Source organism: Puntigrus tetrazona, chromosome 9, assembly GCF_018831695.1.
Source record: "Puntigrus tetrazona isolate hp1 chromosome 9, ASM1883169v1, whole genome shotgun sequence".
In the NCBI taxonomy this organism is placed as follows: Eukaryota; Metazoa; Chordata; class Actinopteri; order Cypriniformes; family Cyprinidae; genus Puntigrus; species Puntigrus tetrazona.
This window is the reverse complement of record NC_056707.1, coordinates 13,668,916-13,684,983: the sequence shown is the minus strand read 5'-3', so window position 1 is coordinate 13,684,983 and position 16,068 is coordinate 13,668,916. Positions and strand designations below refer to the sequence as shown.

The following is a 16,068-nucleotide window of genomic DNA, read 5'->3' as shown; positions in this document are numbered from 1 at the left end:
CAATACAAGCAAACTGACAACGTGAGTCAACTTAATTTAACATGGAGAAAATGTAATTTATAAAATAACAGTGAAGATTTGGAAATAGTTATTAGACAGATGTGCCAATAAGTTCTTAACGCAATAAATGATCACATAAAGACTCAGGTTAAGGTAGTGGAAACCATGGAATTTATTATTAAATCTAAATAAAACTGGGAAAAGACCAAAAAAAAAAAAAAAAAAAAAAGTGCCAGGGTTTGCACTTGCCTTATCCAACTGCAATTCAGCGATCAAAAGTAAAATGATGATTTGGACAATGCTGGCCTCATTTACCAATATCTTCACACTAAAAAATCTAAATCAAAAAATCAAAACCATTCATCCATATTCAGAAATAATGTTAAGGGCCTGTGAAAGCCCAGATCTCTTTGGGTCAGCACTGTGATAATGAACTCAATCTCCTTTTACCTATGCATGTTTCAGGTTATTTGTTACTGACTTACAGAGTTGCACAAATAGGCTACTGCTTCAAGCCAAGAAATATATAAAATGCACTTCACAGAGAAGGTTATGTAAACTTCATAGAACTATACGTTTTGAGGCACAGCCTTTGGCATCCAGCTTAAGGTCATCTTGAAGGTCAGAAAAGGTACAAATTGCATGGCCCCTGACAACATGCCAGGTAATTGGCAGGGTGTGGATTGCCAGCTAGTTCACCCTCTCCTGATAGCAACATGGAACACCAGTTTTAGAGCACATCACTGGAAGGCTGCGCTAGAAATGCCAATGTGATAGATTCTAACACTGAGTCACAAAATCCCCCTACCCCCATATATATTTCATATATATATATATATATATTTTACAAGCAGCTCCAAACCTGAGAAGTTATGGTACAGCTTTTAACATACGAGAATGTATGTAAATTTTTCTTCACAATCTGTAAACAACTATCTCGTCCCTTTCATTATTAACATGCAGTTCACATAGAAGGTATCAGATGAAGGGAAAGGAAACAAAGAAACATTCAAGAATCTATGGAACTTAAATCTGGATTCTGCATTCCTTCTACAAACGTTGTTTAACAAATGAGAGGAGCGTCAGTCATTTTAGAGGGTGATTTCAGTCTTATAAATTTTCTTGCGTCAAAAACTTTCACTCATTACACTTTTATCATGAAAACATCTTTACACTATAATGGCCCTGACATTCATATACTGGCTCACGCATTCATACAGACTGCTCATGAGGGAATACTGAGGAAAGCAGCAGTTATACAGAGATGGCGAGACTGAACCGAACTGCCAGAAGATCGGGAAGCATTTTTATTTCTTTCTCTTACTCTTCACATTCCTGTTATTCTCCCCTCTTTCTAATAATGAAATCTATGCTTGATTTTCTTTTATATTTTATCCTCTTTCCTATCAGTTCATTAGTCCATTCCTTGGGCACTTAACAGTGACTCAAGCATGTCAAAATTATGTTTGTAGTCTGTGTGTTGGCCATTAGCTAGGCCGGCGCCCTCAAGGCCATGGCTCTCCACTGGTTTCCTGTCCAGTTTCACTAGGGTGCTGAGATGTCCGTAGCCCACCTGGTATGTAACAGGGGGAGGGGGAAGGGAAGGTTAAGAACAGAGCTGTGAGATGACACACACTGCAGAACATGGGAACAATGAGAGGAACTACCTGCACCGCCTTTGGAGCTCTTGTTCTTTTTGGAGTGGTGATTGTGGCTGGCTTCGGGGTTCACCCTCTTGCGTGAAGAACTGGAAGCTGAGCTTGTGCCATCCCCACCAGAACCTATTGGGCTCCGGAGGGCCGAACCAGATGCAGGCGCCTCAAGGCTGCTCCTGCCGTTGCCACTATGCGTGTGTGAGTGGCCATGTTTATGATGGTGACGATGGGCTGAGTGGTCTCTGTGTTTCTCCTTGCTCACAAGCGGGCTGGAATGTTTGCTCTTTGCAGCACCCTCGTCAGAGGAGCTATGCCGCTCAGAGGAGACCTTTATTTTCATTTTTAGCTCCTCCTTACTTGATCCCCCCTTCTCGCTCTGTGAGGGGACCGGAAGACGCAGTTTTATAGAACTCCCTTTGTCACGTTTGTCCTGGAGCTTGTCCTGCCCAGAGACGGGCAGCTTCATCTTCAGGGGTGAGGCAGTGGTGGCTCCTGCTCCCTGCTGCCCATGAGACAGCTGGGGCAGGTGCTTGCGGTGATCCGTCTGAGCACCATATGCCTCTGTCTCCACGATCTGCTGCTCTTGCCTGCGTTTCTGCACAGCCAGCTCAGCAGCATGTTTCTCCCTGTACTTGTCCAGAGACATTTTCTGTGTAGGTGCTGCAGGTGGAGGATAGGCCGTGGCCTGGTGCTTCGCCCCGCCGCTGGCCTTGTGTTCATGTTTGGCAGGGTTGAACTCTGCGCTTTTGTCAGGCCGGTGTGGGTGCATAGAACTGTGTGGGGGAAGCTGTTTGACAGAATACTGGTCTGAGCGCACTTGGTCCTGAGGCCAGTCACTGGGGGCGGTGTAAGTGTATGAGGTTCCCTGCATGTTGGCAATGGAATCAAGAGAAAGACTGCTGCTTGAGTTGCTTGGCAGGGTCACTGGGAAAGACGTTGAGGCTTTGGAGAATGCTGTGTTTGTAGATACCCCGGGAAGGGCATCCATCAAGGACATGTCCTGGGTTAATGAAGGTCCCGCTAAAGAGTTGCTGTCTGAGGCCTGACCATCTGATTTGGGCTTCTTAGCAGCTTGTGTAGCCTAGAAATAAACAAAACTATGTGTTATGCAAATTAAACAACGTAAAGACACCAAATGCATGAATTCTCTTTTCTAATCACTTACTCGCCAGTTACGAATCCTCTTCAACCTGCTGGGTGTCTTCTCTAATATTTGCAGAAACTCGTGGGTGAGTTCTACAACAAATTTGAATGAATATAAATCAAGGGTGACAGCAAATAGTGCAAACTGATCCTTACATGTCCATTTACCGTCAAGAAGTTCAAGTGTAACTGAGCTGTCCACATACTCCCACCAGTGCTTTCCATCGGTAGAAACAGGAATCTCCCAGTTGGACCACTTGCAGGCCAGGTGAATGCAGACGCAGGCGATGACTGTGGGCTTGTACTGCAAGCAGAAGGTGGTGAGGTGCAGACTGCAAGAGCAGCAAGTTATGGAGGAAGAAAAAAAGACAACAAAGAAAGAGCACAAAACGATCAGTCACTGAGCAAATAGAAGGCAGTGTTAAACATCTAGAGAATACTATTATGGAAGCATTGAAGCCACTAAGAAATTCCCCAGTTGTGAGTAACAGATTTAAAAAAAATACCTGCACAGTTCAGAAAATACTTGATTTAGCACCATGCAATTTATTAACATTTTAAAATTTAGACATTACAATTTTTCCCCCTCACCAAATTTTACAGTTCATGTTTTGTGCTCTAAAAAAGGTAGACGGCAGTTTACAATGGGTAAAAATTGAAGGACAAAAGCCAACAAGAAAAGGGAAGCACTGATCAAGATTTAGTATTCTTGCTTTTCAAGTTTAAAAACGTTCTTCATGTAAAGAGACAGACTGGCATAAGAAGAAATGCTCTATAAGGCCTAATGTCGGAGTGCAATCAACCAAATTTGATTAGCAGCTGATCAATTGTATCATCCCTAAATTTAAAGTTTAGATTAGCAATAGAAAGTCCCAAAAAATTCTATGCAAGAAGTTTACTTTTTTTTTTAGTTTTCTGTGCAAGCAAAAAAATAGCAGGTTTGTTACTCATAATCAAGGATAAATCTGATAATATTGACATAATACTGTATATCCAATGACAGGCATAAAAAGCCAGCAGTCAACAGAATCATAGGAAACAATAAAGCAAACAAGCATATGGTTACCATCCATATTTACCACATAAGATTTGCGAGCCCACATAATAGAAAGAAAGCAGGGCTGTTTGTTTGGCCTCATCAATTGCTTATTCTTTATTCTCTGTAAACTTGCCCACATCTTTAAAAAAAACTATGTTAGTATTGTACAGTATACGGAAGGTAGTTACTTGTTCTGCTAGAGAAAAAAATGGAAATGCATCAATAGTCCCTGAAGAAAAATGCTGACAATCTTACATTGAACATAGTAGTGTTTTTTCTGACATCTGAGACAAATAACAATAAAATGAAGCCTCAGTCAAAGCTGGATGGTAACCCTGTGCTACAGAACAGAATCAATGTTTGGACATGGGGTAAGAGGGGCCTTTAAATCCTAACGAAACAAAGAAATGATAACTTCATCATTCATTGATTGCATTAGCCACAGGCGATCAAAACCTAAAAAAAACAGCCCCTGTTTATATTTAAAAGAATTAAAAAAAAAAAAAAAAAAAAGCAAGGAAAAAAACACAATGGAATAAAAATTATGAGGTCCATCCAGCATCAGACACACTGGCAGTGCACAACCGACATCGATTTATTTGTCAAGTTTCATTAATCTTTAAAAAAAACTATACAGTCCACATCCTTTGGGTAATATGCTCTTGTCTGAGGGCAAAACAAAGCCCCCCTCCCCAAAAAAAAACCTTGTGGCCACATTATACGCAGACGATGTGTTGAGCATATATGCCGCTCTAGTCCCATGTTCAGACATCGTATACAATACTAAAGTATCCCTACGCAAACAAGGGGGCAAACACTAATGACAGCTGACCTGATTTGAAAATAATGAAGACGATAACTACACAATGAGGGACAACAAACACAAACGACAACAACAAAAAAAAAACTCTATTTGATTAAACTACAATGACTACACCCTTTAAGGACCTTTTTATTATACACCTAACACCAACAATTTTTCAAGATTATAATGGATCTAAAAAATGCATAGCAAATGAAACAGCTATTTCAATTAACAAAAGAAAACCAAACAGGTCCTTAATGGGTTTACTTGCATTAAAACATAGGTATATCACAACGGAAGCACAACAGATGTCTGTATCTCAAAATCAATTCAGGCACTGAATGACAAAAACAAATTTAAATAAAAAAAAAAATGTACTTCTAAATAGTCTGAATACGAAAGACCAAAACAAAGGTTCAATTATCACTTTGAGAATAACAAAATCATAGGAAAAAACAAAGGGGTCTGGGTACTTACCGTGAGGACTTCTATGTAATGTTTACATCTGTGTAATCTTTAGCTGCTATTCAGGCTACCAAAGTGTCTTTTTTAGACAAATGCACTTCTGTAACCGAGCAAACGTGAGGTTCAAGAGCACCACTACACTTCACATTGTGCATTCAACCCCTCTGTGCCAACAATGATCCCCCGTACAATACACCGCACTGCAACCGGGGCCGGTGCCACCGGACCCCCTCCCCACCCTGCTCTGAGGGCATGTTTGAGAGGGGGGGCGTCCCAGTAGCCACCGGTGCAAGGAGGGTGTTGGACACTGGTAGGGTAACCTGCAGTAAAGGAAGCTATAGTGTGCAGTCACAGTGCAACAAATGAGGTTCTGGATAACAACCTGTTGGTAGCCATGAAATAGGAAGTCTGTGCCAGATCCTTGCTTGCTGTGAAAGTAAACAGAGAGGGAGAGAGAATGGCAAAAGAATGAGAGCAACTCAAACTTATACATGCGGGTAAGAATGAAACCCGTTTATACTCAGAGTGAGTTTTACCTCTCCATGAACTGCATGCTTAGCCATAATTCAAAAGCCAATAGTTTAATTCAAAGATTAAAGTAAGCACTGTTTTATACCTAAAGTTGATTGCAGAGAGCATATGAAGGAAAATCTATACCTCGCACTAGCTGGGAACATTTCACTACATCAGTGTGTGGATGTTCAATTGTTATTTCAAAGCCTGCAATACAAAGCACATGAATTTCATTCAAAGCTGAATCACACTGTTATCAACACCTGTGGATCATGAAAGATAATCATGCATTAGTTAGAACAAAGCTATTAAAACAATGCAGAATTGTTGAGATGAGACCCATGTATCATGCCGCAAAATAACATATCAGATTAACTGAAAATCTATTTGGTTTCTTTGCACCAACATTCAATATCATCACTCTGGAGAATTTAGTCATGATGATACAACTTTTTTCAGGCAACTACTCCAAGTGGAATTTTTTTTTCCCCCAAAAGTGACCCACTGTCAGCAAGTCTTCTATGTCCACTCTAATATTCAGTTGAAAGAAACCTCCTTCCATAGACTTACCTAAAGTCTGCAGCACTATGGTTTCAAGTATCACCAGCTCTTGAGCTTGCTGGAGGTATGCCTGAAGTTCAATAGACAATCATTACATGAGGCTTGTAATGTGTCTTTCTGTATCCTCAACCCATATGCTAAATGTTCTACACTCTTCCAATTACAGGCAACATTGTCTGCCACACAATTAATTTTTTTTTTTGTCTTTTTCAAGGCAATTTTTTTTCTCATTCAAGAGAGATTTCTGTCCCAGCACTGAGACGCTGGATGTCTAGCGTCAGTGTCTCACTAGTCCATTTTCTGCTTTAAGCCTCATTTATGTTGTTGCTTGAGAACCAAAGGGAGACATGGTTTCTGTGAGATTCAAATAAATGGGGAAGAAATAACAGAGGCATTTGGTGCATACGTTTTACACGAAATAGTTTGCTCAAAAATTATAACTCTGTCAACATTTACTCTGGTGCATGTTGTTCCAAAGCTGTAAGAGATTAGTCCAACTTCAAAACAAATGGATATATTTCTGGATTTCTGCAAATGGATCCTTGTCCCTCCATTAAAGGTTAATTCAAGATTAAACCTCATTGGTGTCAAGCAAGCATGTTTGATAAGCTTTATGTATAAGTGATTAACATTTATATGTGTGCAACAGCCTAAACTAAATTCATATTTGTATGATCATGTCAGAGTTGGATCAAATAATTTGATTCTTATGGATATCGCTATCAATTTTTGTGTCAATGTTTTGAAAGAAAATTTGAAACAGAGGTAAAAATATGTTTACCTGTGCTGTGTTTCATTTTAAAATATCTTCATTTGTGTTTTTAGAATTAACCAAAATCTTATTGGTTTGGAACAAGAGGGTGAGTTAATGATGACATTAATCAGTGTATGTGACAGACATGTGACAAAAGAACACAAGATTTTAAAAACGGTTAGCAGATTTAAAAAAAAAAAAAAAAACCCTAATGAAAGTCAAGTTGTTTGGAGTTGACTAGTGAGACGCCTGATTCTGTAGCGACACAATCTAAACACTCTTATAGATGAAAGTGTATCAGAAATTATCCAGTTTGATGAGAAAATTGTAGAAGAAAATAAAAAAAAAACCAATAATAATACTTAGGACTTACATTACTCTTTGTATCCAGTGGAGGCTCCTGGGGGTTTAAACATGCATGAGCTACTTTAATGACGTGTTCGAGTTTCCGTGGTTGCTCTTCAACTTTTGCAGCCAGAAATAATGTTGTTGGGGAGATGGTCTGGAAAAAAAAGGAAAAAAATGTTGCAGTCATGTCAAAAGATGAAAGCATACTTTAAAGTTATTTCGCTCAAAATTAAAATTCTGTCAACATTTTCTCTTATGTTGTTCCATACCCATAAGACTTTCATTCATCTTCTAAACACAAATGAAGATAATTTTAATGTAACCTGAAAGATTTGATACTTTAAGTTCATAAAAAGATTATAAAAAGGAATAAAAACTATCATATGCAAAGTTTATTCTTCTGACAAGACGCAGTTGCTTTAAATAAAAGGGTTTAATTTAGTCTAGGCTTTTATTCACATAGAATGAATGAGTTTTGTTCACAGGTTCGTTGCTGTTTTTAACAGTTCTATAATGGTATCTATTTCACTTTACCGCATTAACCATTGCACTGAAGGACCATCATCACACTTCAAGCACATGTTCATGAATATTGGTACAGCTGAAAACAGACAGTGTAGACGGAAACACTTACATTTCTGTGGAATTTGGTGAAAGAGTGGTACATATAAAATCTGTGCATGTAAACAATGGCAGTATTTATTGTGAGTTGAGAACTGATGTTTAGAGTCAAGGAAACGTAGGGTTACGTAACTTCAGCAATTTACTGACTGATCGTATTACGTATAATAAAAACGTACTTTAATTATTCGCTTTTCGTACTGATACAAGTTGCCAGAAATATCAATACCGATATTTTAAACCAAACATCTAAACATTTCCAAAATACCTTGGCAGGACGTTAGCAGTACAGGACGGCTTTAATATTTACGGTAGCCGGCCTGCTCGAGCGCCACTGACATCACAAACGCGCGAGCTGCGTGCTGTCACGCGCCTGAGCTACTTGAACATAAACTACATAAACTCAAGGTTCAACTAGTTCATTATTACGTTGCATATAGGTAATATGTACACATTCAAATCGTACGTTAATCGTCCGTACAACATTAAAGTTAATTAGAAAGCGCCTGCCCTGGACTAAATGCGCGCCACTAAGTTACCATAAGGGGGTTTAATTGTCAAGCTCAACCTCAAATAATTTCAGCCGAGTTCAGAGTTATTACAGATATTCATAGTACATTAAAAATATCGATATTATCAGTGTGAAGTCAACACAAACAGTCACAGCGAGGGACAGAAACGGGCCTGCTGCTGTTGACCAGCGGGTCTGAAGGATACACATTTAGTCTCTGGCCCATGTCCTGAATAAGATTCGCGGCTTGCTGTCGATAAGACAGCTCTCTGTCTGGCTCCATTCCGCAGCGGCGGGACGGGGTGTTTTCGAGCTGTTCCCGGGTAAAAAACCATTTGGACGATGATCCCCGGCACGCCGCCATTACCGTCCAGCAGACGAACAGAGAACGAGCGTCACGTATTTTCACATACGTCACGTACGTGCAGCGTCGACGTACGTCTCACAACGTGGTTCTGCCGGGAACTGTAGTTTACTTTCTCTTATACGTAAAGTAGCTATATAAAGTAAAATGGGCGGTTTGAGTATACCTTAAAATATTTTTTCATTGGAATCTTTTTGAGTTAATTATTTAAAGCAAGCATCAGACTCTTTTTAAAGATGCATCATCCTTTTATAGGCTAGGTGAATATAAATATTGTTTATTCTTTGTGGTTCAACATAATGTATTTAGGCTACAATTTATTACACTTTTCATTTGACCATTTTCAATCATTAAACAAGGCTTTTTTAACAAAGAATTGCGTCTTACTTAAATTATACAATCAATACAAAATAAAACAAATCAAGGTTTAATTTTTATGACCAAATGTTAGCTCTTCGGTAACAAAATCAATCTTCTTGTACGCATCAGCACAACTTCAGCCATCTTCAGTCACTCAAACTGTTTTCTTGATAGTCCTAAAAACTCCAGAGCATTCCCAGCAAGCAGTTTATCCTAAACAAAAGAGTACAATGAAGATGAGCTGTAAAATGACAAGATTTGATGTTTGAAATAATAATATATTGTATTCAGATAGACAGACAGATAGAAAGATAGATATTTTATTTTTACCTTCAGTGAACTATCAAACATTTCCATGGATTCAATTAATGTGCCTGGCTCCAGTTCCCCCAGTGGAAATGGGTAATCTGTGCCTAACATCACTCTATCCTGCAAGAAATAGAATCTTTTGTTAAAAGTAAAGCAGTAAAATTGAAATAGCAACTATTATCAGAGGTGTATATTGCTGCACAGCTTTTATTTCAAATACAAAGGTCCTAGATGTGAAAATCCTAGCTTTGCCATTTCAAGAGTTAGAGTTCATCTAGCTTTCTGTAAGGTGCTAACTAAATATTATTGTGTCTCTTATATTACAAGTATTTTGTATTACACTTGTATTACAAATATAAGATTTTGTATTACTCTTGATGTTAGAATTGAAATTCCAAAAACTACCTTTCCTATGACATCCGTGAGTAACTTCAGTGAAAGTGGGTCATGCACTAAAGAATCAGTGTAGAAAGATCCCAAGTATTTGCGTGGGTTGATCTTGTTGTCGGTTGCACAAAGATCAGGCCGCACTTTAAAGCCGTGCTCAATTCGGCCAATGGTGTATGGGAAAGCACCACCTTAGACCCAAAGTGATAGCAAAAAAAAAATCTTTATATCTCAGGGTTATAACTTCAGAACCTATGCTCTACAATAAATAATATCTAAATGATTATCTAAAAAATAATAGATTTTTTTTTACCTCCATGTGCAAAGCAGACCTTAAGTTTGGGAAATCTTTCAAAAACACCTCCAAAAATCATCGAACAAACTGCCATTGTAGTTTCTGCTGGCATACCTTCAGAAAGAAACGTGGAGATAAACAACTGTAAATATATATATATATATATATATATATATATATATATATATATATATATATATATATATATATATATATATATACATATATACATAAAGCTATATAATGTTACACCAAGACACTTAATCAAACCCACCAACTAACCAAGGCAGCCAGTATTTTGCCATTCTACCATCTGTCTCCATGTCCCATGGATGCACAAATATTGAGCAATTGAGTTCCTCAGCAGCCTGTAGCAAGAGGCAGGTTTTAAACTGCTATGAATACTTGACTTTAGCGTGACTGTGGCATGTTCTACTTAAAGCAAATTGCCTTACAGCATAGACAGGATACAGCTCTGGAGCATTGAGGTCCCATGTGTTTATATGAGAGCCAATTTGTACTCCAGGGAAGCCTAGCTGATTCACACACCGTCTCATCTCCTGTACGGCCAGATCTGGGGCCTGCATGGGCAGAGTACCCAGCCCAACAAAACGCTTTGGATACCGCCTCACTGTAGCAGCCAGATCATCGTTCAGTATCCCACACAGGTCCAGTGTGTCGTGGGGTTTGGCCTTTAAAAATACAGAGAACGAAGAATTTAGCTGCAGAAGTGATTCACGTAGAGGATTTTAATCTCTAATATGATCTAATATGTAAACTAACATAGAGAAAAAAAGTATTAAAAGAAAGAAAGCCGTCACTGGGTTAGCACTGTAAGGTACAAAAGCTAAAGGATTTTTTTTTTACCCCAAATGGTACATATTAATATTTAAAAAAGGACATGACAGAGCGTTTCACTTAAATTCTCATGTTAATTTTCATGTTACGTCTCACCCAGTAGCTGAACATCACGGGCACAGTGGAAAGGGCCTGTACCGTCACTCCTAAAAAAAAAGAAAACAAATATATCGGTAATGAATATAACTATGAACTGTTGAACTGGTCTGAGGACAATGTAGAAATATACGTATTTCAGATATAAAACATATTTTTTATTTGATAAAAAAAGCATCAGAAAACAAAACCAAAAAATCATGTGAGATTTGAGGTCTTTACCATGCTTGTCCATATCTCGAATGCGAGCCTCTGCATCCCAGCAGTTTTCCTGGATCACTCTAAACAATTTTCCATCCTTCATCATTTTAGCTTCTTCCTGTGACACACAAACCCATGCTGTATTTTCAACAGGATGAAATAGCCAAATCTGACATTCCCACACTTTGTATTTCCAGCCACTTGGTGGCAGTGTGGAGAGAGGTCAAAAGCATAGTTATTCAGTGCATTGGACTTTAGTTTGGAAGGAGGTGCCAATTTTTTTAGAGTGACAAGCACTTTTTCAATCAACAATCAGTGTTCATCTGCATTACGATGAAAGTTTTTGCTACATTTACCATTATCGCAGTTATTCAGTCTATATTGTTGTTTATGCATTATAAGGCACGTTTAATAATAGACAGCTAAAATGGTAAGATTCATGAAAGTGTGTTTATATATGCAGCAGTCGTTTTGTTCAGCTCAAGGTGAACTGGTTTTAGTCTGACATTTTACTGAAGCCGAACCCCATGTGGAGCTCTACAGCTGCTCAGACAGGGAGAGCAGGGAAGGCCTGCTGTCCTCTTTTTCCACACACACACACACACACACACACACACACACACACACACACACACAAGCACTCCCATCCTGCCGATATTCTCAAGAATGCGTGCTTTCTAGGAAGTCTTGCTCATTTGGTTCGACAAGAAAAGCAGTGAAGCCTGTAGAAGAATTACTGCAGAAAACTGGGCTGCTGCAGTGACTCGCATCAAAATGTTTTAATTAGCAGTTCTGTACGTTATTCTTATGTTTATTCAGTGTTTCTGTTTTAGAGTTCCTCCTGCTGCACCGAAGAAGAGAATAAGCCGAGCGTCCGAGTAGACCAGAAACCACCCGAGACACCAGCTGAAGCGCGGCACAGAACAATCCAATTACTCTAAAGGCCTGCAGGTATAAAGGAAGCTGGCAGATGCTTTAACATCCTCCTGCTCAGAGTGGAGGATCAGATCTGTCTCCGCTGCCCACTCTTTCCTCACGGGGGTCGTAACACACGCTCACACTTTCTCTCTGGAAGAGCTCGCAGGAGATCATGCCAGCTGGATCTATGGCCAAGCATGCAGAACCCTTTCCGTCCAGCTGGTGTTCTTCTACCATCATCACACTAAACTGCAGACTGAGCTGATTTTCTCCATGAGCAATGATCAGGTGTGTAGAAGGTGTGCTAGAAGAGCGTTTATCATGTTCCAGTGAGGATATTAGCAATGTTACACTTACTTTGCAGTGATGGTGGAGTTGAATGAATCCACCATATCCATATCTCTGTGAAACATGAAGAGAGCTTTAAGGTGTGATTTCACATTATAATAAAATGGTTTCATAGAATTTGATTTGATAGAAAGAAATACGTAAAATAAAAACATGGTAAGAAATGAGAAATGATTAACAGGGTCCGCTCAGATAAACAAGCAGTAAAGTTCAGGGTTAGCGATCAAACACTTTCATTAATATTTAACAGATGCATATTTTAAAGTGGTAGAAGCAGTCTTGTTTAACACTTTCACCGTTTTTGCTTTAGCAGTTAACGTCAGCATCTGATCATCTAAAACTGGACATGCAGATTTTTCTTAATATGTAGACATTTTCTATATATTAAATGATGGGGGTAAAACAGAACAGATGTACAGCTGATCAACATTAAAACCCAGCAGGGCAGTTTATAAGACTGAAGAAGCAAGGAAATGTTAAATATTGAAAAACCGCTGACAAATATGTTATGAGCGATGCAATGTTATGATAACACATTATTTAAAGACAGATTTCCATCCTTAAGCAACCTACCTGTTTCAGGTCAGGCCATTCCATCGGTAAAATATGATTATGAATATCAATCTTCATGCCGCTGATACTGAGAGCTCAAATCGTAGGCCTGGAGATTTGTCAGCCTTGTAAACGTAATCTTCACCCTCTACAGTAGTGAATGTTCAGCAGTGTGTAAAACAGAAGACAAACCCACCCCTGTCCTGTCTTCAAAAATGACCCAATGAAAACCCCTGAAAAGAGGCACACCGACCAGTATGGCTTTTTATTACCCGTCTGCAAATTCAAAACTATTGTCTGAACAAATTAATGTCTTTGTAACTTGTGAAATATTTGGCAGACTTAACCGTTGGTGTAATACCGATTGTTAAAAATAATTAACACAAAAATAAGCTTTAAAAAAATCACAAGGAGAGACTGCTGTTTGCAATTACTTTTATGAGTATTTCAATAGATTCAGGGACGATCTATTTGATTATTTCACATCCTCCACAACAGTGCCCTCTAGCGGCTGCTGGAGGCAGGGCGCCAGACGCTACAGGCTGAAAACCTTTTCATTGACATTGGTTGTTCAGGTTTATAACTATGCGAATAATGCAATATTGAATTATGTTTGAAATATATAAACTAAAATTGATTTGATAACTTAACAGTAAAATTCTACTTTTAAGAAAAGTGTGCTTTTAATTACAACGTAGTCGATATAACCTATTCTACGTACTGTATTCTCGGTAATAATTATTAATGGGGGTTAAACAGGTTCAGTTTTCATTTTTAAAAATTGCCTCACCGGTATCACGTGATAATACACGACAAAATCACGGCAAAATCGCTCGCGGTAGTTCTGTTATCAAGTGCATTTAGGCTGCTTGTTGTAGAGTTAACAAAAGTTTTTATGTGTAGGTAGCGTATTGTAATGTTCGAAGCGGGTGTCGTGACAAATAGACCGGGAACACTTTAAAAACAGACGTTTATTTCTAAATGGCACGAAATACATGTGAACACTGAAAAGGGCGGAGCTACATAAAGGGCGGAGCTACGTGAAATCTGAATAGTGACTATGTTCTCATTTATTATTTTCTATGAAAACGAAATTGTGTGTGACTTTTGCCTGCAAAAGCGGCTTGAAGCGGGTTTATCTCACTATAGACAGCGGCAATGACTGAACGACAAAAACATGACTTCTTAGTGCTGGAACCCTGTTCATGGATCGGAGTGGGTTTCTCTCGCTGATGATGAAAATGAAATCCCGGACTGGATCGTCATTAAGGCTGGGTACACACTAAAAGTTTTTTTTTTTTTTTTTAATTTTTATTTTATGAGATTCTTAAAATGTGAGAGACAACAAACGAGGACAAAAAATCCTAGATTTCACCGTTTTGCTCCTAGTGTGTAACGCACACGAACACATTTACATCCAGAGCGCGCCGTGAACACAGGAAATCTCGCAAAATCTCCCGAGACTTGAGAATAAATTATACATTGTATAAACACTCTGTTGTCAATGCTTGTGTGCTGCTTCGTGTCTGTTATCGCGCTTCGGTCGGCTCGCCTTCTGATTGGATATTGTTTCGTTTCACGTGATATTTTACACACACACTTAAGGACTTCCGGTCGTAAATATTCAACATGTTAAATATCGGTGTTTTTCCGAGCAGATTCAGTCACTCTTTGCACACATCACACCACAGGAAAATCTGATAAAATAGTCGTTAGAACCACCAAGACAATCGGGACATTACCGAGGATTGTGGGAAGGGGAGAATTCGGCTCAAAGTCAGCAGATTATCTTGTGAACCCAACCTAAATTTTAGTTACTGCTTTCTCGTTCCACTTGATTTTAATCCTGTCTGCTGCTTGCGAAGCTTGGCGCTTTAAATTTATTCGGCCACTTTTTTCTCAACAATTTCGAGCAAAAATCCTTTCCCCCTTCACACTCATTCACTTTCAAACCAAGCAACTTTCTGCCGTTCAACTAGCCTGACCGACTCAAAGAAACAACGGTGGCCTACAGGTTAAATGTGAACGCACCTTACCTGCATCGCATTCTTAAACCTAAATGACCTATTCAAATATAAATTAGTTGCTTATTTGTATTTAAAACAAGCGTTACATATTGTATAGTACTGCCGCTGGCCTATTTAAGACTTGAACGAATAACAAAACTTGGAAGCAAAAAATCTTAATATAAGTTAGTCACTATCTGACAGCGCTATGTGGCAGGCAGGCTATCGACGGCACCTGACAAGATCGGTTCTCAAAGTAACAGTTCGGCTTCAACCCACAACTGTGCTTTTCCGCCTCGATCAGATAACGTGCAAAAGTCAAGCTATGTTGAAAGCAGACAACGTCTTCCTCGTCCCCATGATTTGAGTGGGGTGGCTGCAGTTCTTGCGCTCGGATTGGAGTTGTTCTCGGTGGGAGGGTGGGGTGGGGTGGGGGTCCGTTGCTGATGCTGGGCAGATTGCGTTTATCTCCGCATCTCCGCTCCGCTACCCTTAACGCTGCCACTGGATGGCTGCGCGTCGCACTTCGACGTGAGATCACGCACTGAAGGCTTCATCTGATTTCGGAAAAGAAGATTAGAAACAAACATGACGGACAGTGCGACTTCTGATCCGTGCCCCGTTCCCAATCCGACCGTCGTGGACCCGTCGGCCGTGCGAAACGGACAATGCGCCGCTGCCCAGGATCCGAACCTCCCCAAAAGAGGGAGTCAGGGCGATCCTTTCGATGTGGACCGGGACCAGGAGATGAAAATCACAGACAGCGTCGAGGGCCAAGGTAAACACACCTCATCTCTCCAACGCACAACAGATCGAGCGATAGCTACTTTTCTGGAGTTGTTTCAGAAAGGCTTTTAATCGCAATGAGATTCTTTAAAGTGATTGATTTCGAGACCGAAAGGCTGGAGAGGGTTGCGGTCCGGGAGAGCACGCACGCGCTCTTCAGGATATTAATAATT

The 16,068-nt window shown here is 39.5% G+C and overlaps 3 protein-coding genes across 4 annotated transcripts in view; 1 reads left to right on the top strand and 2 right to left on the bottom strand.

The window, feature by feature from the left end:
* Window positions 1-148: 148 nt before the first annotated feature.
* Window positions 149-8,821, bottom strand: ccnt2a (cyclin T2a). Of its 2 annotated transcripts, XM_043248516.1 has the most exons (10): window positions 8,622-8,819; window positions 7,918-7,999; window positions 7,309-7,437; window positions 6,191-6,251; window positions 5,765-5,827; window positions 5,490-5,535; window positions 2,967-3,130; window positions 2,821-2,891; window positions 1,668-2,736; window positions 149-1,573 (listed from the first exon to the last, which is right to left on the bottom strand). In XM_043248516.1, exons 1-10 carry the CDS (start codon window positions 8,777-8,779, stop codon window positions 1,506-1,508), a joined length of 1,911 nt encoding a protein of 636 aa, XP_043104451.1. In that variant the 5' UTR covers window positions 8,780-8,819; the 3' UTR covers window positions 149-1,505. The 2 variants fall into 2 exon arrangements, 1 of the variants encoding a protein (XP_043104451.1); XR_006251758.1 differs by lacking the exons at window positions 149-1,573; window positions 1,668-2,736; window positions 2,821-2,891 and having other exon boundaries at window positions 2,993-3,130; window positions 5,120-5,535; window positions 8,622-8,821.
* Window positions 8,822-9,040: 219 nt separating this feature from the next.
* acmsd (aminocarboxymuconate semialdehyde decarboxylase) lies at window positions 9,041-13,317 on the bottom strand. The gene is made up of 10 exons (XM_043249057.1): window positions 13,125-13,317; window positions 12,561-12,605; window positions 11,307-11,403; window positions 11,085-11,134; window positions 10,586-10,822; window positions 10,405-10,498; window positions 10,149-10,244; window positions 9,854-10,026; window positions 9,470-9,568; window positions 9,041-9,352 (listed from the first exon to the last, which is right to left on the bottom strand). The coding sequence occupies exons 1-10, from the start codon at window positions 13,179-13,181 to the stop codon at window positions 9,290-9,292; spliced, it is 1,011 nt and encodes a 336-aa protein (XP_043104992.1). The 5' UTR covers window positions 13,182-13,317; the 3' UTR covers window positions 9,041-9,289.
* Window positions 13,318-13,501: 184 nt separating this feature from the next.
* Window positions 13,502-16,068, top strand: part of tmem163a (transmembrane protein 163a) — a 29,180-nt gene continuing 26,613 nt past the window's right edge. The window contains exon 1 of the mRNA XM_043249058.1: window positions 13,502-15,887. Within this exon, the coding sequence (XP_043104993.1) occupies window positions 15,698-15,887 (190 nt within the window). The 5' untranslated portion in view covers window positions 13,502-15,697. The remainder of the gene's footprint in view (window positions 15,888-16,068) is intronic.

Bases quoted from the DNA above. Each gene is read 5' to 3' on its own strand.
- ccnt2a (XM_043248516.1), bottom strand. From the start codon at position 8,779: ATGGCGGCGTGCCGGGGATCATCGTCCAAATGGTTTTTTACCCGGGAA. The intron at 5,536-5,764 runs GTATAGATTTTC...TTACTTTCACAG, and splicing joins ATGTTCCCAGCTAGTGCGAG to CAAGCAAGGATCTGGCACAG. The intron at 2,892-2,966 runs GTAAATGGACAT...AATTTGTTGTAG, and splicing joins TACACTTGAACTTCTTGACG to AACTCACCCACGAGTTTCTG.
- acmsd (XM_043249057.1), bottom strand. From the start codon at position 13,181: ATGAAGATTGATATTCATAATCATATTTTACCGATGGAATGGCCTGAC. The intron at 12,606-13,124 runs GTAGGTTGCTTA...CATGTTTCACAG, and splicing joins AATGGCCTGACCTGAAACAG to AGATATGGATATGGTGGATT. The intron at 10,027-10,148 runs GTAAAAAAAAAT...TTTGGGTCTAAG, and splicing joins GGTCTGCTTTGCACATGGAG to GTGGTGCTTTCCCATACACC.